Source organism: Callospermophilus lateralis, chromosome 3 (genome assembly GCF_048772815.1).
Source record: "Callospermophilus lateralis isolate mCalLat2 chromosome 3, mCalLat2.hap1, whole genome shotgun sequence".
In the NCBI taxonomy this organism is placed as follows: Eukaryota; Metazoa; Chordata; class Mammalia; order Rodentia; family Sciuridae; genus Callospermophilus; species Callospermophilus lateralis.
In genome coordinates this window covers 72,087,629-72,110,445 of record NC_135307.1, presented here as the reverse complement: position 1 = coordinate 72,110,445, position 22,817 = coordinate 72,087,629, and the positions used below count along the sequence as shown (strand labels likewise).

General features: G+C 33.7%; 1 protein-coding gene across 12 annotated transcripts in view; it reads left to right on the top strand.

Annotated features, from left to right (window-relative positions):
* Kiaa0586 (KIAA0586 ortholog) overlaps window positions 1-22,817 on the top strand; it is a 183,569-nt gene that overhangs the window by 31,908 nt on the left and 128,844 nt on the right. For 8 of the 12 annotated variants that reach the window (XM_076850421.2, XM_076850418.2, XM_076850415.2 and 5 more), the window contains 9 exons: window positions 3,335-3,467; window positions 4,078-4,298; window positions 9,528-9,600; window positions 11,175-11,405; window positions 12,448-12,622; window positions 14,537-14,731; window positions 15,989-16,176; window positions 18,896-19,006; window positions 21,726-21,815. In XM_076850421.2, coding sequence (XP_076706536.2) covers window positions 3,335-3,467; window positions 4,078-4,298; window positions 9,528-9,600; window positions 11,175-11,405; window positions 12,448-12,622; window positions 14,537-14,731; window positions 15,989-16,176; window positions 18,896-19,006; window positions 21,726-21,815 — 1,417 coding nt within the window. The remainder of the gene's footprint in view (window positions 1-3,334; window positions 3,468-4,077; window positions 4,299-9,527; window positions 9,601-11,174; window positions 11,406-12,447; window positions 12,623-14,536; window positions 14,732-15,988; window positions 16,177-18,895; window positions 19,007-21,725; window positions 21,816-22,817) is intronic. The other 4 variants (XM_076850419.2, XM_076850416.2, XM_076850414.2 and 1 more) reach the window with 2 other exon arrangements.

Sequence of the window (22,817 nt, the reverse complement as noted above, 5' to 3'; positions counted from 1 at the left end):
CAGGGAATGGGTTATGAGTATAGAAGAATTGAGGACAGCTATGAGAATGATGTTTTGATGTTGTTATAGAAGGGACATATAAAGTGTCGTTGTACTATTTTTACTTTTGTATATGTTTGAAATTTTATGTAAGAAAGATTTTTTTTAAAAATCAAGTAAATCTTGGCCATAATTATATTTCCCTTCTATATCATGAAAAGTATAGTAATTTAAAAGAGCCACAACTGGAGTATTTTTATGTAAATATATTGTACAATTTTAATTTATTTACATTTAATGCACTTATTAATAAGATATTTATGCCTGCCATATTGCTATGTATTTCCAACATGTTTCAGATCTTTTATTCCACCACTCTTCCATTAGTGCTTTCTTTTAATTAAATAGATATTTTCTAGTGTACTATTTTAATTCCTTTGTTTCCTTTACTACATTTTTTGTAGTAATGTAGTTATTTATTGGTTATATAGGAATTAAAATTGACATTAGATTAAAACAAACTAGTTCAGATTAATATCAATTTAATTTCAGTAGTATTAAAATTTTTCTCCAATGTCTCTCTTCCCTCCCCCTTTTTTCCACTATTGTCAAATTATATTTTGATCAATTATAAGCCCTTCTATACAGCTTGATAACTTAAAATTTATACAGCTGTTTTTTGATTCAGAAGTGCATTACAAAAATAGATGTTATTTTTTATGTACATTTATAATTGACCTTCATTTGTACCCTTTGTTTCTTCTTATTGATTCATGCTAGAATCTAATGTCTTTTCATTCTAAAGGACTTTCTTCAGTATTTCTTGTAGGTTGGAACTTTTTTAAAAAAATATATTTTTAGTTGTAGATGGACACAATACCTTTATTTTTATGTGGTGCTCATCTCAGAGCATGTGAACCTTCCACATGCGAGATGAACACTCTACCACTGAGCCAAAATCTCAGCCCCGTAGGTTGGGTCTTGTAGCACTGAATTCTCTGTTTTTGTTTATATGGGATTGTTTTTGGTTTCTCCTTCAATTATTCTTGTTTGTTTGTTTGAACATAAATTTATTTTCTCACATTTGTGGAGGCTAAAATCTAAAATCAAGTTGCCAACAGGGCTGATTTCTTCCGAGACTTCTCTCCTCGGTTTGTAGATGGACTCCCTCTTTTGTTTCTTCTCGTGGTCAACCCTCTGTGTACACATGCATGCCTCTATTATCTTCTCTTTCACTTTTGAAGGATAGTTTTGCTAGATATAGAATTTTTGGTTGGCTTTTTTTTTTTTCCTTTCAACACTTCAAAGTATCATCTTACTTCCTCTGGACTCTTACATAAAGACTGATTAAAAGCCAGGTGTTAATCTTTTTGAGGATCTTTTGTAATATGATGAGTCACTTTTCTTTTGATATTATTCAGATTTTCTCTTTGCTTGGGATTTTGGACAGTTTCCCCATGATGTATTCAAGTATGGATATCTTTGAGTTTATCCTATTTGAAGTTTGTTGAGCTTTTTAGATGAGTAGATTAATTTTCATTATACTTGGAACATTTTGGCCATCATTTGTTTATTTTCTTTTTTCCTTTTTTCTTTCTGTTTTGATGATAATAATTTAGATACTATTTTCTGATTCTATTATTGTTTTGCTAGCCAAGGAGAAACACAGGGACTCCTGTCCCAGAGTTGGTGATTTTTGGACCATCATTTCATTGTATATTAAATAGTATCAATGATATGTGTGATGATATGCTTGATGGTATTCCATAGGTCTCTGAGGCTCTGTTAATTTGAAATTTTCAATTACAGAATTTATATTTGTGTTTTTTGGCAAGACTTCATTCTTAAATTTAACTTTAAGTTTTTGAATAGGTTTCTTTAGTAATAGCTGATTTGTAATCTTTACCTAGTTAGTATAATATCTGGGATTTCATAAGGACAGTTGTGCTGACTGTCTTTTTTCCTGTGTTTGTGCTTTTTTTAAAAAAAATTTCTTTGTGTGTATCAAAATTTTTGTTGAAAACTGGACATTTTAAATAATACAGTAAGGCAACACTAGAAGTCAGTGTTGTTTTGCTGTACTGGGAATTGTTGTTCATACAGCTGGTTATTTAGTTACTTTCCTGGACTAATTCTGTAAAGTCTGTATTCTTTGTCATATGTGCCCACTGAAGTCTCTGTTTTGTGAACTTAGTCTGCCAATGATTGGAAACAAATTTACTTATCTTGATAGTTCAAGATAAGTAAATTTGTAAATAAGTAAATAAGTCTCTTTATTTTCATGAATGTACATGTGCATTTATTTTTTATAAATCTGTCTTAGTCTTTACTTCCTACTCACAGACAGCCTCAAAAGCAGTCAGATGTGAGAGAGTTGGACCTTCTTAGGTCTTTTGGGGTGTGTATATAGCCCCATATATGTGTACTATCTTCAGTATCCTCAGGAATATGGTGGAGCTTACTCAAACTCCACTATGGATGTCTCATTCCTCATTGAAGTTTTTTGAAGTTCATTGTCCACAGTCTTATTTGCCTCAACTTATATCAGTATCTCAGGCAGCTGAGATTTTAACAATTTCTACTTTTAAAAAATGCTCTAAGGATAAGAGTTTCTTGCTGAGCTTCTGAGTTAGGTCAAATAAAGCCAAACTCAATGAAGGAGATTTTTAGAGGACCTCCAAACCTGTTATACCCTTTTAAGTTGTTGTAAGGCCATAGTTTTCAAGGCTACCACAGAGTTGAGGAAAAGGTCCTGATAATGAAATAAGTTAAAGTTATACCATAAAGTTTACTGATCTTTACTAAGAATCAGCCATTTATTTCTTGCATAAATGATCCTCGGGTTGTTGTAAGCCTTTCTTTAATTTTCAAAGTTCTGAAATAAAATTGACTTTTTTAAAAAAATATTTTTCTGTTGTTGATGAACCTTTATTTTTATTTATATGTGGTACTGAGAATTGAACCCAGTGCTTCACACATGTGAGGCAAGTGTTCTACCACTGAGCTACAACCCCAGCCCCTAAAATTGATTTTGATGTTAGTGTTCTTGTTGCTTTTATGGAAGAGTGACTTTTCAGAGTTCTTTCTCCACCTGTCTGGAAATACTTCTGAATGTTAGTTTCTTGAGAGTAAAACCCTTTTCTGCTCTTTTCCTATGATACCTAAACATTTCTGGTAAGATTAATTTTGTCTCTTATGATTTCTTGTGTTTCATATATTTATCACATAACTGGTTAATTACATGATACAATTTTGGTAGAACACCATTTATTAAAGTATACCTAAGAATATACCAAAAGTTCATGTAATCAGTTGTTTACTGAATTTATGAGAACTTGGGAAACTTTTCTTCTAGCATTGGAACTCTTCCTTCTCAGAGATTTCCATCCTATGAAGATCTAGGCACATCTAAAATGACTACGCAGAAGTCTAATGATGTTCTTAATGATCATGGCCAAAAGAAGAAAGAAACAAATGACATGCTCCAGGTAAAGTGGGAATAGTGTTAAAATTGATGATTAGCAAGGTAAAAATTGTGAAGGAATAAAAAAGTTATGAAGACAAATCAGGAGGAAGGATGAAGATAAAGGTCTGAAAAAACCAAAAACATGGTAGCCAAGTCTATTCCCTTTAAACTTGTTTTCAGAGGCCTTCACCAAATGATTTTTACTTACTACTCTTTGTCCAGACAGAGCCATATGGTTATCTGTGGCTTTCCAACTTCTGTTGCAGAGGGGGAAAAGGAGAAAGAGAGCTGTGAATGGCTCTTGTTTTCTAGTCCACAGTGTCTTCCATATCACCCTACAGCCAACTTGCTCTTATTTTGTTTAGCTGTCTTCAGCAATAGAACTGTCATTGGCCACTGGACTTCCTAGCATTGCTATGGATATCCCATCTCTGTTTGACACTGACATTTGTATTCCTAAATGGGAAAAAATTGGTGCCATATATTCTCTTGTATCTCTTCAGTTTGACAGATTGAGTCTGAAGAACATATTGGTATGGTTTATGGCCTCAACAGTAGTAATAGATCTTATTTGGATTAAAGTAATCAGTGTAAGTTTAACATGGTAATTTTTTTCCCTTTTTTCTTTTAAGCAGAAAGACTTGCCAATTATGATGAGGCTTGCTGATCTTCCACAGAATTCTGTTAAGCTTCAAACAGCCAGTACAACAAGATCTGTATTGAAAGATGCTGAGAAGATTTTGAGAGGAGTACAAAACAATAAAAAAGTACTTGAAGAAAACCTAGAAGCCATTATTCGTGCAAAAGATGGAGCTGCTATGTACTCATTTATCAATGCTTTATCCACAAATAGGTGAGGCAGGATATTTGCATCCCAAAGATATTTGTGAAGCTTCCAGTTCTGCTCCATAAGTTTTTTCTAAGCATGTCACTTTGCTTAATGTGTTTTGATATTTAGAAGTAGTTCTTTAATGCCTTTGAAGATATAGAACTTATTAAAATGTTGGAATTTGGATATATACATGATAGGAATACTTTTTTAAAAATTTATTTGTTTAATTTTTTAACATGACAGCAGAATGCATTTAAATTCTTAGTACACAGAGCACAATTTTTCATGTCTCTGGTTGTACACAAAGTAGAGTCATATCATTCATGTCTTCATACATGTAGTTAGGGTAATGATGTCCATCTCAATCCACAATCTTTCCCACCCCATGCCCCCTCCCTCCCTTCACCTTTGCCCTATCTAAAGTTCCTCCATTCCTCCCATGCTCCCCCGACCCCCAGTATGAATCAGCATCAACATATCAGAGAATACATTCGGCCTTTGGCTTAGCATGATATTCTCCAACTCCATCCATTTACCTGCAAATGCCATGATTTTATTCTCTTTTATTGCTGAGTAATATTCCATTGTGTATATATATCACAGTTTCTTTATCCATTCATCTATTAAAGGGCATCTAGGTTGTTTCCACAGTTTAGCTATTGTGAATTGTGCTACTATAAACACTGATGTAGCTGTGTCACTGTAGTAGGTTGTTTTTAAGTCTTTTGGGTATAAACCGAGGAGTGGGACAGCTGGGTCAAATGGTGGTTCCATTTCAAGTTTTCCAAGAAATCTCCATACTGCTTTCCATATTGGTTGTACCAATATGCAGTTTCACCAGCAATGTATGAGTGTGCCTTTTTCCCAACAGCCTACCCAGCCCTTATTGTATATGACAGCAGAATACATTACAGTTCCTATTACACATATAGAGCACAATTTTTCATATCTCTGATTGTAAACAAAGTATATTCACACCATTCGTATCTTCATACATGTACTTAGGGTAATGATGTCCATCTCATTCCACTGTCTTTCCTACCCTCTCTCTTTCCTGTCTGCTCCCTTCCCCTCCCATCCCTTTGCCCTATCTAGAGTTTGTCTAATCCTCGCTTGCTCCCCCTCCCAACCCTACTATGAATCAGCCTCCTTGTATGAGAGAAAACATTTGGCATTTGTTTTTTTGGGATTGGCTAACTTCACTTAGCATTATATTCTCCAACTCCATCCATTTACCTGCAAATGTAATGATTTTATTCTCTTTTATTGCTGAGTAATATTCTGTTGTGTATATATACCACAGTTTCTTTATCCATTCAGCTACTGATGGGCATTTAGGTTGGTTCCACAGTTTAGCTATTGTAACTTGTGCTGAAATAAACACTGATGTGGCTGTGTCCCTTTAGTATGCCTGTTTTTAAGTCCTTTGAGTATACACTGAGGAGTAGGACAGCTGGGTCAAAAAGTAGTTGTATTCCAAGTTTTCCAAGGAATCTCCATACTGCTTTCCATATTGGCTGTACCATTTTGCAGTCTCACCAGCAACATATGAGAGTACTTTCTTCCCCACATCCTCGCCAACATTTATTGTTGTTTGTATTCTTAATAGCTGCCATTCTGATTGGAGTGAGATGAAAGAGAGTAGTTTTGATTTGCATTTCTCTAATAGCTAGAGATGTTGAATATTTTTTCATATATTTGTTGATTGATTTTATATCACCTTCTGAGAAGTTCCTTGGCCTATTTATTGACTGGGTTATTTATTTATTTATTTTTGGTATTAAGTTTTTTGTGTTCTCTATAATATCCCAGAGATTAGTGCTGTATCTGATGTGCATATGGTAAAAATTTTCACCCAAGCTGTAGGCTCCTTTTCCTTTTTCATCACATATGTTAGTAATTTGAGTTTTCTCTCTCATTAGCAAGACTAGGGTCTGTCAATTTTATTTATTTTTTCAAAGAATCAACTTTTTGTTTTGTCAGTTTTTTTCAGTTGTTTCTTTTGTTTCAATTTTATTGATTTGATTTTAAGTATTTCCTGTCTTCTACTGCTTTTGGTATTGATTTGTTCTTTTTCTAGCGCTCTGAGATGTAATGTTAGATCAGTTATTTGTTGACTTTTTCTTCTTTTAAGGAATGAACTCCATGCAGTGAACTTTCCTCTTAGTACTAAATACCTTCAAAGTGTCCCAGAGATTTTGATGCATTGTTATCTGTGTTCTCATTCACCTCTGAGAATCTCTTAATCTCTTCCTTGATGTCTTTTGTAACCCATTGTTCATTCGGTAGCATATTATTTAGTCTCCAGGTGTTGGAGTAGCTTTTATTTTTTATCTTATCATTGATTTCTAATTTCATCCCATTATGATCTGATTGAATGCATGTTAGTATCTCTACTTTTTTGTATTTGTTAAGAGTTGCTTTGTGGCATAATATATGGTCTATTTTAGAGAGGATCCATGTGCTGCTGAGAAGAAAGTGTATTCACTCGTTGATGGATGAAATATTCTATATATGTATGTTAAGTCTAAGTTATTGATTGTATTATTGAGTTCTACAGTTTCTTTGTTTAGACTTGTTTGGATGATCTTTCTGTTGGTGAAAGAGGTGTGTTAATGTCACCCAGAATTATAGTGTTTTGATCTCTTTGACTCTTGAACTTGAGGAGAGTTTCTTTGATGAATGTAGATGCTCTCTTGTTTGGGGCATATATATTTATTCTTGTTATGTCTTGTTAGTGTATGGTTCCTTTGAGCAGTATGTAATATCCTTCTTTATCCCTTTTGATTAACTTTTGCTTGAGGTCTACTTTATTTGACATGAAGATGGAAACCCTTGCTTGTTACCGTAGTCCATATGAGTGGTATGTTTTTTCCTAACCTTTCACCTTCAGTCTGTGGATGTCTTTTTCTATGAGATGAGTCTCTTGAAGGCAGTATATTGTTGGGTCTTTTTAAAAATCCAATCTGCCAGTCTATGTGTTTTGATTGATGAGTTTAGGCCATTAACATTCAGGTTTATTATTAAAACATCATTTGTATTCCCGCTTATTTTTTAAAATTTTTTTATATTTAACTTGACTTGGTTGCTTCTTTGATTGTTTTTCTTTTAGTATAGTACTTCCCTCTGCTGATTTTCATCATTCTTTTTCATTTCCTCCTCATGGAATATTTTGCTGAGTATTTTTCTGTAGTTTAGTCTTTCTAGTTGTAAATTCTTTTAACTTTTGTTCATCTTGGAAAGTTTTAATTTTATCATCAAATCCAGCTAATGTCCAGCTTAATTTTGCTGGATATAAGATTTTTGGTTGGCATCCATTTTCTTTCAGAGCTTGGTATATGTTATTTCAGGATCTTCTAGCTTTCAGGGTCTGAATTGAGAAATCTGCAGAGATTCTTATTGGTTTGCCCTTATATGTAATCTGATTCCTTTTTCTAGTGGCTTTTAATATTCTCTCCTTATTCTCTGTTTTCATTATAATGTGCCTTGGTGTAGATCTGTTGTGATTTTGTACTTTGGTGTCTTGTAAGTCTCTTATATTTGACTTTCCAACACATTCTTCATGTTTGGAAATTTTTCTGATATTATTTCACTGAATAGATTGTTAATTCCTCTGGTTTGTAACTCTACGCTTTCCTCTATCTCAATAATCCTTAAATTTGGTATGAATTCTTTTTTTTTTTTTTTTTTTAGTTTTCGGTAGGCACAACATCTTTATTTTTTTTAAGTGGTACTGAGGATTGAACCCAGTGCCCCGCGCATGCCAGACGAGCGCCCTATCGCTTGAGCCACATCCCCAGCTGAATTCTTGAATGTTCTGTTCATGATTTCTCATCATCTTCACTGTGTGAACTTTTATTTTAATGATTATATATTTTGTCTTCATTCTCTGAGGTTCTGTCTTCTAAGTGATCTAATCTGTTGGGGTTCTTCCTATTGAGTGTTTTTTTTTTAATATTTTTTTCGTTGTAGATGGACATAACACCTTTATTTTATTTGTTGTATGTGGTACCGGGCATCAAATCCAGCTTCATGCATACTAGGCAAGCGCTGTACCACTGAATCACAACCCCCGCCCCTCTATTGAATTTTCAATTTGGTTTATTGTTTTCTTCATTTCAAGGATTTGTTTTTTCCTTTTTTCCCCCTAGAATCTCTATCTCCTTATTGAAGTATGCTTTTGCTTCCTGTATTTTTTTTATGTAGCTCTTTATTGAAATGATCTTTTGTTGCCTGTATTTGATCTCTTATATTATCCTTTAATTCATAGAACATTTAAATTATGTACATACTAAATTCCTTCTCTGTCATTTCTTCTGCTGTACTGACCATGGATTCTAATAATAGTTTAGAATAATAATTGGTTTGTTTGGGGCACTTTCTACCCTGGTTTTTTCATGTTCATGTATCTTCCCCTCTACCACTGTGGATCTGAGGTATTACGTTTTTACCCTACAGACTTATCTTGTTTCTGCAGGATTCCAATGCCTCTCCTTGATATTGCTTCTAGGCCCCAGTCGGTGTCCCAAGCTGGGAGTTATCCCAACTAAAGATGGTGACAAAGGCATCTCAAGATGGAGGTGGCTGCTTTCAGAGATAGGTTTTAGGTCAGGTTGGGCTGGGGTGGTGACATTGGATGACATGTTCAGAGATGCAGCTCTGTAGAGTGCAGTGTTGTAGCTGGCAGCCGTCTCCAGACCCTGTCCGGTATACCCAGGTGCAGGCTACAGTGTGTAGGGGACTATGGCAGTGGTTGCAGTGTCCCAAGGTAGAAGTGACTGGAGGAGTCCCATGTAGGTAGATGGGGGTCCCCACAGGACTGGCAGCTGGAGGTCCTGCACGTGGCCCCCAGGTTTCCTGTGTGGGAGTGGTGGCTGTGATTCCTGCGTGGGAGAGCAGCTGGGAGTCCTCTAATAACTAGCAGAGAAACAGTATTGCCATTACTTGAATCCCAGGTCACTGAGTGACACAGAATGCATCCACCCTCTAGCCCGCCATCTTGGATCCAGTAATCCTTTTTATTGATGGAAATTTTCCCTCTATCATTGGAACACATCTTCTTTACTTCTTTTCAAACATTTGTCCTTCAAACATTTAATGAAAACTAAATACCATTAGTTTTTCCTTCTCAGATGAAAGAGATAGAGTTACACAGTAGATTTAGAACTAGTTAAGAATGATATTTGATTTAGGTCCTGTTCTCAGGGTATTAAGTATTAATTTAAGAAAATTTCTTTTTCTCTTTTTTAGAGAGATATCAGAGAAAATTAGGATCAAAAAGATAGTAGATGAGTGGATTAAAACTATTTCGGCAGAAATTCAGGTATGTTTTGGTAAAATTTAAAATTAAGTTGAATTTTCAGAATGTAGCATTAATTCTAGTTTATAATACTTGTTCTCAATATATTCTTTACATCTGAGTTCACTGAAAATTCTTTATTTCCCTTTATCACTGTATTTACTTAGAAGTGATAATTTTGTTTTTTTATTTTATTTAAAATTTTTTTTTTGTAGTTGTAGATGGACAGAATGTCTTTATTTTATTTGTTTATTTTTATATGGTGCTGAAGATTGAACCCAGTGCCTCATGCATGCTAGGAAAGCACTCCTACCACTGAGCTACAGCCCCAGTCAGGGATAGTTTTATTTAACAAATGTTTTATCTTAAAAATTATATTGTGACTCTTATCTGGAAAATTGTTGGTCAGTAAATATGAGTAACTTGATAAAAAATTTAGCAAAAGCTTTTAGAAAAGATTTATATTTGCAAAGATGTTTTCAAGACAGCATATTTAGAAGCATTGGCTCACTATCATAAAAATAGCAAAGTTACTTAAAAGGGACAGTTTTTTCAATTTCCAAGATGACTAAGTGTACAGAAGTCACTTCCAGATAGAAAATCAGTACCTTCTCATATCCACAGAGGGCATGGTATATCTTTAGGGTCAGCATTGAAAAGTCTGGAAGTCATTTTTATTGGGGGCCAGTAATAGGAAATTATTTAAGTTTTATATGTTTAGAAAGAGCAGAACAAGACAGAATATTCTGGGGGTTTTTGTTTGTTTTGTTATGTTTTTATCTTGGAGGGCAAGGTGGTTTTTTCCTGACTGTAAGAAGTACTTACGTGCTTACCTATAGTGGTAAGAAGGTAAAGCGTCAGTCCGTTTTTAGAGCAATAAACGTGGAAATACATTTTTAAACTTTCTTATGTTGAAGTATATATCTCTAATATAGTTATGAAGAGTTTATATTTACATTATATTTATATGATGCCTCAGAAAAAAGTTGAAAGATTCAGAATCTAGTTCTGGCTTTGTAGCCAACTGACAATATATATTCCTCTATTGCTATGAATTCTGTGCAAAATATTTATCTTAGTTTTATTATAAATTAAATTTACTAAATTCCTATGGTTTAAACATCAAAAAGAATAAAGTTGATTGGTGCAGTGGCACACTCCTGTATTCCCAGTGACTTGGGAGAACTGAGCAGAAGGATCACAAGTTGGAGAGTAGCCTCAGCAACTTAGTGAGGCCCTAAGCAACTTAGCAAGACCCTGTCTCAAAATAAAAAATACAAAGGGATGTGGATGCAATTTATTAGTAAAGCACCCCTAGGTTCAATCCCCAGTACAAAAGAAAGAATGAAGTTTGTAATGAAAATTTACCCTTCTATCCCTATATCTCATCTATATCACATTCCCCTTGCTCCATAAAATACTAGTCATTTTAATTTTTTGTTTATTCTTCCAGAGATTTTTTTTTATTCATGTGTAAGCCAGTATTCTTTCTTTTAAAATCATTTTAAACTGGTAAACTATATAACAGCAAACAATTTCTGGTGTGAGAGCATTACTATTTTTGTAGGTTTAAGTAATTTTAATTTTGTTTACCTTAGGATGAATTGGCAAGAAAAGATTATGAAAAAAAGAGATCTGATCTTAAGAATCAAAGGACCAAGAAAGCTCAGAATATGAGTAAAGATACTAAAACCAACACAAAAGACAAAACTGTGAACAGGCCTATAATTCCAAGACAGCATTCTCAAAAACAAATAGAGGAACATTTTAGAAGTCCACCTATGAGGAGGAGCATGCCTGTTTCAGGTGTACAGAAAGAAAGAAAAGAAGTAAGATCCTAATCTGGTTTTGTGACATAAATGCTGCATTATAATTATTTCCTTTAAGATATATATAAAGAATTTACAAATAATGAATTAAACATGAAGATGTTTTTAAAATACAAAGCACCATACAAGTGTAAACTATCTTTACACTATCGACATTTAAGGTTTTGAATTCATACAGTGGAAGGTGTTATACAAAATCTGCTTGTTGTTTCTTCCTTTTGAGATGTCATACTTACTTTTTAAATATTTTTTAAAAGGTAGGTCTTGCTGTGTTACCTATACTGACACCAGACTCCTGAGCTCAAGTTGTCCTTCCTTGGCTTCTGAGTAGCTGGGACTACAGGCCCATGCAACCACACCCAGCTTTTCAGATCTCATACTTAGAATCTTAGCATTAAAGTCATGGCAGGTTTACCTAGAGATCATCTAGCTCCAAAACCAGATGATATCAAAAGTGTGTTTCATCTTTGTGTTTGTGTGGTTTGTTTTTAAATTTACTTTTGGTGCTTGGTGAGTACAAGTCATGGTAATAGATGTTGTAGTGGGAATTTTTGTGTGTGCTCTAATAGGCTTTAATCTTCTTAAAGTCAAATGTAGTTTGTTGGGCAGATCAGCAAAGCATCTTGTTCTTGCCACTTAGTAAATGTTGGATAAATGCTGCCTTTCTGTGGCATTTAGATGTGGTTGAAAGTGGGGTCAGGGATGTATGAAGACTAGGTTTGTTGTATGTTATTGTACTGGTATATATATTGAATATAACAAATATGTAAAATGTATTTAAACATTTATTTTTGGTGCTGAAGATATATTAGTTATGTAAGAATTTTTGTGTTTCTTAGGTAGATGAAATGTGTATTTAATTTTGTGCTTTTTAAACGTACATTTGAAAATTTCATCCAGAGTTTAAGAGCTATTTAAAATACAGGATTTTTCTGACCTGTATTCTTATTATAGGGCTTGAGCTAACAAAAGGAGGCTCTGGAAAAATGAGGTGTTTGATGTCTACTTTTTTCTAGTGACTTTAATAATTTTATATTCAAAGGGGCATTTAAAATCAACCACAGTGATACAAGATGATGATTATATGTTACAAATATATGGAAAACCTGTTTATCAGGGTCATCGCAGCACTCTTAAAAAAGGACCATATCTCAGATTTAATTCTCCATCTCCTAAGTCCAAACCGCAGAGACCAAAAGTAATAGAACGAGTTAAAGGTAAGGAGCCCTCATTTTTTTAATCTTTTTTTTTTTATGGTATCAGTTTAATATGTCATTTCCTTTTGCTTGCTTTTTGTTTCTTATAAATATAGTTCAAATTATATAATGCTTAGGGATAGAAAAATAATTCTTTCTAGAGATTTGGGAAGAAATGGATGAGAACTTAAAAGATGCAGAAGATAGGAATAAGTGGGAAGAAATGTAGTAGTAGATGATATTTTCAGATAAGGCATCATAAAATTTTAATTTAATTTTTTTTTTTTAGTTGTAGTTGGACACAATACCTTTATTTTATTTACTTATTTTTATGTGGTGCTGAGTATCAAACCCAGCGCCTCGAATGTGCTAGGCCACAGCACCAGCCTCAAGGCATCATAAAATTTTTATTTAGGGGATAATGAGTCTTGACAGTCCAAATTATAATCTAGGAAAAGTAGGCATTTCCTTGAAGACCTTGGTCCATCATGTTTTTATGAATGGAAAGATCAGCCCCCATAGCTGTTTATTATTGTGTAGTATTTATAGGCCCCGTTGAAGTTTTATTTGTTCTCAGAGAACCTTAAGAAGCAAGGGTGAAAATGTTTTTGACTCTTTTGTTCACAAATAAAACCATGCTCATGTATCACTCCACATTTTGACTCACAACAACCATTTCACTGGTACCCTTAAATATAACTTAGTTAAGTATTGACTGTTGACTGTGTTACATTTTAAATTTTTTCAGCTTTACTTTAGCAATCAATAAGCTATTTTGACAATATGTGATAATTAGTGAGTACCAACCCATTTCCTTTTCTTTCTAGAATTTGGAGCTGTGACAACTACTTTAGTTCTTTTTTTTTTTCTAAGTTATCTTTTATGATATGAGGTTATTTACAAATTATACTGGTATTATTTTAGTAAATATATAGCTTATGTTACCCGAACCCTAATGTTTTCTATTATTTATTGGAGACTTACTATTAAATTATAAAAAAAAAATAAGTAAAATAAAAATATATTATATTTGGAATTTTGAAAGCCTTCTCAAAAAATAGCTTGAGATTTTAAAATACTTTCATATCAAAAATATGAAATGGGGGGGTACCAGGGATTGAACTCATGGAGATTCAACCACTGAGCCACCTCCCCAGCCCATTTTTAATTCATTTTGAGACAAGGCCTCACTAAGTTGCTAAGGCTGCCTTTGAACTCATGATCCTCCTGCCTCAGCTTCCCAAGCCACTGGGATTACAAGCATGCACCACTGTGCCCATTCCAAAAGTAACTTTTTCAGTAATCCTTTTAATGTAGAATTGAGTGAGCCTGTGAACACATGGTCATTCTGAGGCTTTGCTGCCAGCTACTCCTCTCACTGGAGAGCTTTTCCTTCAGACACTCATGGGGCTCCCTCTTAGTCCCTTCCACTCTGCCTTAGATGTTATCTCCTCAGAGAGGTCTACTGGCCATCCTATCCAAGAGCTGTCTCCTGTCCTTCCTATTCTCTTGCCCCACCTTACTGTTCTTCATAGCATAACATTTTTTATTTATTGTTTTCCTTACTACACTGTAAGCTCTGTGAGTACAATTGGTTTATCACCTTCAGATTCTCTGTGTATGGAACAATGCCCAACACTTATTAACATATTAATGCTGTAACTCCTTATTAAGTGGATTGAAATATTTCTGTAAAGAAGAGTTACTTATTTCCAAATGTTTAGATAATAGATATTTAAGTAATATTTTTATTTTTTTATTTTTATTTTTTAAAATATTTTTTAGTGTTGACGGACCTTTATTTTATTCATTTATTTATATTCAGTGCTGAGAATTGAACCCAGTGCTTCACACAGTTGAGGCAAGCACTCTACCACTGAGCCACAACCCCATCCCCAAGTAATATTTTTAAATATCTACTGTTGATTATTATAGGCACTAAAGTAAAATCAATAAGAACACAAACTGACTTTTATGCAACAAAATCTATGAAGATGGATTCTAAGATACGACATCCCATTACTACACCACCTCATGGTGATCAGCAATATTTTTTCAGCCCAAGCAGAGAAATGCCTACTCTTTCAGGTACACTGGAAGGTCATCTAATTCCTATGGCAATTCTTTTAGGTAAGAATCAACAAAATATGTAAGTGAATTTTAATTTCTTAATCAGAACTGTTATTGAAACTATAGTCACTGTATGTGTTGTTTTTAGATGTGGAGAGGGCCTCAGTATCTTCTGCTATATAATAGCAATCTGAAATAAGGGATTCCTGCCATAATTTCACTCACAGGAAACTTTTTTTATTCTTTTGACATTTGATAGTACATGTCATAGATGAAGTGAAACTTTATAATATGTCTACATATGTCATTGACATTCATAATAATTCAAGAATTAGGAAACCTGATTGACTTGTTAATTTTGTTATGTTTTTAAAGTACTTTAAAACACTTTTATGTACTTTTGTACTAGGCTGGGATAAGTAGAAGTCATGTAATTATGTATTATAAGCTGATAGTTGTTATTTACTTATTTGAGGTTTCTGGTCATCATTTTAAAATTGAACAAATAATTTTTGCTGTTCAAATCTAATTAGCTTTTTTTCCCTTTTGGTACCATTGCCATTTTGTCTTAATTTTGATGGATGATTTAAATATGAAATTTTTAATATGAGTTATTTATTTTTTATGGTGCTGGACATTGAACCTCAGGGTCTTGTGTATGCTAGGCAAGTGCTCTAACGTTGAGCTGTATTCCCATTATTTTTGATGTTATGGTTAATGACATGTCAACTTGACAGCTAATGTGTGTTTAAACATGCCTTCTAGTATAATAATAGCTAACATTTTTAAAGCTTAAGCCCTTTATATATGTTCACTCATTTAACACAACAAATAGAGCACTTGGTGTAATACACCAGTTTTATAGGTAAAAAACCTAGGTACAAAGGGGCTAAGTAGTAATTTGTCAAAGACTATACAGGTAGAGTGGAGCTAGGATTCAAATCCAAGCATTCTACTTCAGAGTTTGTGCTTTTAATGAGTATATCATACTCTCTCTTAACTTAGAAATGTAGAAAACAAGTGGGATTTTGAAAGGAAAGCTGAGAAATTTGGGGCAATATGTGATAATATTAGTGGTAATATTAGTGCCTAGCAGACTTTGTTTTGAGAATTAAATTAAATAGTACATCTAAAGTGGTTAATGCTAATAAGTATCCTCACTGCTAAAAGGATGACATGGCATTTAGACAGTGGTGATGATAGAGGGAGAGGAGTGCTTTCCTTTTGTGCAAGAAAACAGCCATAAAATCCAGACAGTGGGTTGTTTCTTTATTTTTTGAAACAATTGACTTTAGTTTTTTCCCCTAAACTTCTTAGGACAAACCCAAAGTAATAGTGATTCCATGAGGCCTACTGGAGTAATGGCAAACAAGCCACACCCTATAACTGTGACAACTTCTATTCCTCCATCATTTCGAAAAGCAGAAACTGGGATAAAGAAACCCAACATAGCAGTTGTGGAAATGAAGTCAGAAAAAAAAGATCCTCCTCAACTTTCTGTACAGGTATGCCACAGTACATGAGCAGAAAATTTTAAGGCAAAATCTTTGGCTTAATATGTACTTATAATCCATTATAATACTTCATGAAAACTTTGCTTTCATCATGGCTCCTTCATTCTTTAAAACTGTGATGTTAATATGATGTCCCCATCCTTGTTGTGTATGATTTAAACTACTTTTAGGCCAATGACTTGATAGGTGACTTGACAGTATCTGGAGGGAACAATTGAGTAGTATATTATAATTAATTTTAAAAAAATGTTGAGATTTATATAATACTTCAAACTTTATGCAAATATATAAGAAAAGTTGAATGAATGTAAATATAACTTTCTTTTTGTGGCACCAGGGATGGAACTCAGGGCCTCATACATGCTAGGTAAGCACTCTATCACTAAACTATATCCCCAACCCTTTTTTTCCTCAGAGTGCTTGGGATCAAATCCAGAGTCTCATGCATGGCTTGCAAATGCCCTACCCTTCCCGAGCCCTTCTTATTTTGTTTTGAGACAGGTTCTCCCTAAATTGCCCAGGCTGGCATCAAAATTAAGGTCCTCTACTTCAACCTCCTGAATCACTGGGATTTTAGGTGTTTGCTACCACTCCTTGCTAGATAGAACTTATTTTTATATTCAAGTTATTGATTCTCTTCAATTTAATATATAATTTTAGTGAAATTCTAATTTAAAAAAATACTCAGGATTTTTTTCTTGAACCATAGGATCATCCTTTGGATATCTGAAACAATAAAGGGTTTAGAAAAGTTAAATGTTTGAGTACTGATTCAATATAACAAGACTTCAAAATTAGCCTTGGGTATTTAAAAATAATGTAATGTGATAGAGACTTCATTAATCAGAGGGAAATAGAATTCATGTGACTAAAGCAATGCACTTATAATTGACTTAACTCAATTTTAGAGTTTGAATTCCTATTGCAACTAGCAATTGAGTTCTGAATAACCAGACAGCTAAAGTTTAATTACATAATATAAAAAATCAGAATTTTTACAAAGCTGAAACTAAGTATAGCTAGATATGAGGGAAAAAAAAACCCCTAGATATGATAGAAAATTAGATTTGAATCTGTAAAATCTAAAGGTTTTATATTTTTTAAAAAATCTAAATAAAAAATAAAAAGGAAAACAACATACAGTGAAAACATGAAAAGAAAATAGTAGTGAATAATTAATTCAAAAATATAAAGACCTTTATAAATCAATTGGAAAACATATAGGTCTAAATCCTGAAATATTCAAAGGCCATGAATAAGAGTCTATAAAGGAGAAAATACAGCTAATCATCAAGGAAATTAAATTTTGCTAATAGCCAAGATAATGCAAAATAAAATAATAATACACTTAACTATTACTAAGCTGGGCATCGTGGTGCCCACTTATAATCCCAGTGATTGGAAGGCTGACGCAGGAAGATCGCAGGTTTGAAGCCAGCCTCAGCAATGTAGCCAGGAGGCTGTAAGGAACCTAGTGAGGTCCTGTCTCTAAATTAAAAATAAAAAGGGTTGGGGATGAGTGGTAGGGTACAGAGGTGGGGTTACTCAGAAAGTGACATGTGACTTCCACTGTTGCCCAGTCCCCTCCAGAGGGGATGAGGACCCTGGCCCTCTGTCTGCCACCCCTACCAACAGCAGCACCAAGTCTGTGTGTCACAGGACCAGCTCCTGCCCTCAGCAGAGCAGCTGGAAGCAGTGCTCCCACCAGCACACTCTCTGGCCCAGCCACCAGCCAGGTCTCACTATGGTAAGGATGAGTGACAGGTTGAGTTCAAAGTCTTCCAGGCATCAATGAATAAATAAATATGAGGATGGACCCCTAAGCTTCTGCCTCAGAGGTGTGCACAACCCACCCAACTCCTAGGAGAGTATAATGCAATGTTTCTGTTCAAGTTGTGAAATACACACACACACACACACACAAAAAAAAAAAAAAACAAAAAAACACGCGAAAAAGGGCTGGGGATGCGGCTCAGTTGTTAAGTGCCCTTGATCCCCTGTTACCAAATAAGCAATCTTATTATCTAACTTTTGTTGAAAGTTGGATAAAACTTGGGATTAATTAAATTTGGATTATGTAAATAGAGATTGTTTTGATTGCATTTGCCAGTAATTACTAAGAATCTGAAATATTTATGTCCTGAGGCCCAAGAAGTTATTAATCTGGTAGCAAAGTTTAGGAAGAAAAGCCTGTGTGTGTGTGTGTGTGTGTGTGTGTGTGTGTATAAGTTTTTTTGTGGTGATTTTTTGTATAATCATGGAAAAGTTGGAAATACCCTAAATGTTTATCAATAGGAATGTAATTAAAATAATTAAGGTATTTATATTTGTTGAGAAATTAAAATATAAAAATATAAAGTCCATACAGAGGCCATGATAAGGTGTTTATGATCTAATAGTGAAAAATCAGAAATGAAAACTGTTTTAGATTTACCTATGGATATATCTATATATGAATCTATAGATAAATATAAAATAGGTAAATATAAAAGGACAAAGAATATAGTAGTGAAATGGAGTTGGCTTAAGATAGAATTTTCTGTTTCCTCCTTTACTTTTTATGTTTTATAAAATAAGCTTTCATAATTTAAAAAGTTTGTTAGCCATTGACTTTACAATAAAAATTTAGAGGGCACATTTTCTATCTAGCTTTTTGACAAATATTTGAGTCAGAATGATGCGGAAAATTAGATGTTGTGTTCTGTTTTAGGTATTACCCAGTGTAGACATTGACAGCATTTCAAATGGTAGTGTTGACGGTGGTTCATCTCTGTCAAGTCCCAAAGAAGCCTCTCTTCCTCAGCTGCAGACTTGGATTCAGGTATATTTCAGAATTCTATCACTGTTTTGAGTAATGTCTTGAGCGTAGGTTTTATTCCATGCAAAAGCATTCTATCATAATCATAATCTATTATAAATAGATTTTTTTGAAGAAAAGATTCAGAATAAATCTCAAATTGTTTATGAACTTGAAAGAAAATTTGTTTTAGATCTTTACGTTTGTAAGTATTCAGAAAGTAATAATCCGTACTATAACATCTTAAAAAAAATTATTTATTTATTTTTGCATTACAATTCTTAATACACCATTATATCATAATTTATCATAACTCTGATTATGTATAAGGTATGTTGACACCAAATTCACATCTTCATACATGTATTTTGTATATGAGGGTCTCCTTTCACTATCTATGCTATTCCCCTTCTCCTTCCCTTTCCCTCCCACCCCTATTCCCTATCTAGAGGTAATCTTCCTCCCTTGCTCTCCCTCCCAACCCCATTTTGAGATACCCCTCCCCCCTTATATCAGAGAAGACATTCAGCATTTATTTTTTGGGGATTGGCTAACTTCACTTAGCATAATCTTCTCTAATGCCATCCATTTCCCTGCAAATGCCATGATCTTATTCTTTTTTATTGCTGAGTAATATTCCATTGTATATAAATGCCACATTTTTTAAATCCATTCATCTACTGAAGGACATCTAGGTTGGCTCCACAGTTTAGCTATTGTGAATTGTGCTGCTATAAACATTGATGTGGCTGTGTCCCTGTAATATGCTGTTTTTAGGTCCTTTGGGTATAGTATGAGAAGAGGAATAGCTGGGTCAAATGGTGATTCCATTCCCAGTTTTCCAAGGAATCTCCATACTGCTTTCCAAATTGGCTGCACCAATTTGCAGTCCCACCAGTAGTGTATGAGTGTACCTTTTTCCCCTGCATCCTCGCCAGCACTTGTTGTTTGTCTTCATAATGGCTGCCACTCTTACTGGAGTGAGATGGTATCTTAGGGTGGTTTTGATTTGCATTTCTCTGATTGCTAGAGATGATGAGCATTTTTTCATATATTTGTTGATTGATTATATATCCTCTTCTGAGAAGTGTCTGTTCAGGTCCTTGGCCCATTTATTGATTGGATTATTTGTTTTTTTTGGGTGCTTGTCTTGTTGAGCTCTTTATATACCCTAGAGATTAGAGCTCTATCTGATGTGTGAGGGGTAAAAATTTGTCCCCAGGATGTAGGCTTCCTATTCACCTCATGTATTATTTCTTTTGCTGAGAAAAAACTTTTTAATTTGAATCCATCCCATTTGTTGATTCTTGGTTTTAATTCTTGTGCTATAGGTGCCTTATTAAGGAGGTTGGGGCCTAGCCCCATATGATGGAGATTAGGGCCTACTTTTTCTTCTATTAGACGCAGAGTCTCTGGTTTAATCCCTAGATCCTTGATCCATTTTGAGTTAACTTTTGTGCATGGTGCAAGATAGGGATTCAGTTTCATTTTGTTGCATATGGATTTCCAGTTTTCCCAGCACTTTGTTGAAGATGCTATCCTTTCTCCAGTGAATGCTTTTGGCACCTTTATCTAATATAAAATAGTTGTATATTTATGGTTAGTCTCTGTGTCTTCTATTCTATACCATTGGTCTACTAGATCCTTACATTTGTAAGTATTCAGAAAGTAATAACTTGATAACTTGTGAGACTCTCATTTAAATAAAGAATTTCTCTTTGGTAAAGAATCTTTGATTTACGGGAAATTATAGATTTCCTTAATATGAATTATCTAGTGACAATTGGAGTTCATAGTTTAGGATGTTACATTGTCATCATGTTGTCATGATACAAAAATATGCAATCTAGTATGTATTCGCTTCTGAATAATTAAGTTATGCCTTTACTACACAGAAAAATAGCACTGTAGATGGTCCTGGTTTTATTTTAGTCTTGCTCTGTTGTGAGCAAATTTGGTCATTTGGGGGTAGTTTTAAAGAGAGGAGAAACACCAATGATCTCTCATAGTTACAAATAATAGAACTGACTCTAAATGAAATTTATACCTAATTTTAATTTTTACTAGTAATTTTTTTCACTAGAATTTTATTGAAACATATATGACAAATAAAAAACTTTTTGAAATGTTTATCATTCTGTTCTCAGCAAGAGGCTATTGCAGTTTTTAGTGACTAGCCTTTGCATAGCAAGGCTTGGAAACTAAATTTGTGAAATGACTGTTTATGTAAAAAAAAAATTACTTGATTCTGTATCTTTTTGTGAGTTTGTGTTTGTGTATAATTATATACATATAAACATTCTTCTTTATCTTAACTATGAGAGAAATCATAATCATAACATTTTGATCAATTGACTTAATAGCATTTGTTAATGGAGTCCTTTTTTTTTTTTACATATCTTTATTTTATTTTATTATTTATTTTTATGTGGTGCTGAGGATTGAACCCAGGGCCTCATACATGCTAGGTGAGCACTCTACATAGCTGAGCTACAACCCCAGCTCCTTGATGGAGTTCTTTAAATGTTAAAACTGATATTTAATTTTTTATTGCTTTGAAATGATAACCTAATTGCTTGGGACTAGCTTGATTTCATTTTCTAATTGAATAAATTGAGAACAGAATATTAAATAAAAAACAGGGCCATGTAATTGCAAATTTATGCTACATGTGGAAATATAAATTACATATAAGATTTAAAAAGTTGAACACAACAAAAACTTTTTTTAAATGCTTTCTTAGACTCCACAATTTATGAAGGTAGATGAAGAAGATGAGAAGTTTCCAGGAAGTAACTTTGATGAAGTAATCGATGTTATACAGGTAACAAAGGTTAGAAACCATGAACAATTGTATGTCTACCAGTATTTTCCAAGTGGTTGAATATATTTTGACTATCAATATTATGTTGCAGTGCTTTGAGAAACTAACTTTTACTTTTACTTCAAGTTGTTCACCTTTATTTTTCTTTTAAAAAATTATCAAGTTGTTATTCCATAATACAATGTTGTTTTTATCTGTAGTACCTTTCTGCCTCAATGAAATTTTATGATTATCTGCTGTTTCTAACCTACATCTTGTCTTGTTTGCTTTTTACTTTTCTTTTTTCTTTCCATTGCTTTTGGTTTCCCTCTTTTGAACCAGTCCTTTTTTTATTTTATGACATTTATCTCTTGATTTCGAAAAGGTCACCTGATAGTTTATACTGAGAAAAAAAGTTGTGAATAGTTTAAAATTCGAGGGAAAATCCCATATGCAGGCAGAGTTATAGAAATAAAGGAACAGAAGTAGGGAAAAAGTAGGAGGAAGTAAAATATAAAAGATGGAAAAAAGGATGATAGATCAAAGAAACTACTTGAATATTATATGTCATTGGATTTTAGGGAAGATATTTTTTATGTTTCTTTCAGAGCTGAGACTAGTGCTATTAATCAAAAAATGAAAGCCTACTTTAAAATATGCAGAGGTATGTGTTCTATTAATGCTTTTTGCTCACAGGTATGTCTTCTTATCTGAGCACCATATAAATGTTTTGGAGACAAGAACCCTATTTATTTTCATATTCCTCATGCCTAATGAAAGAAACAGTAGAACTAGCAAGGGATTTAGAGTTCAAAGACAAGGGTTCCTGCCCTATCTCTACCACTTATTAGCTGTGTACTTCATATGTCTGTAATTGCTTCAAAATAACACGTGAAGGGGGAAACGGGTGGGAGGTTAGTTTAGATTACACAGAGTTGGCCATGAGTTGAGAGCTGTTGAAACTGAGAATAGATAAATGTGATTCTTATTATTTATTTATAACAAATAGTATGTGGGAACTATTTTATTTTT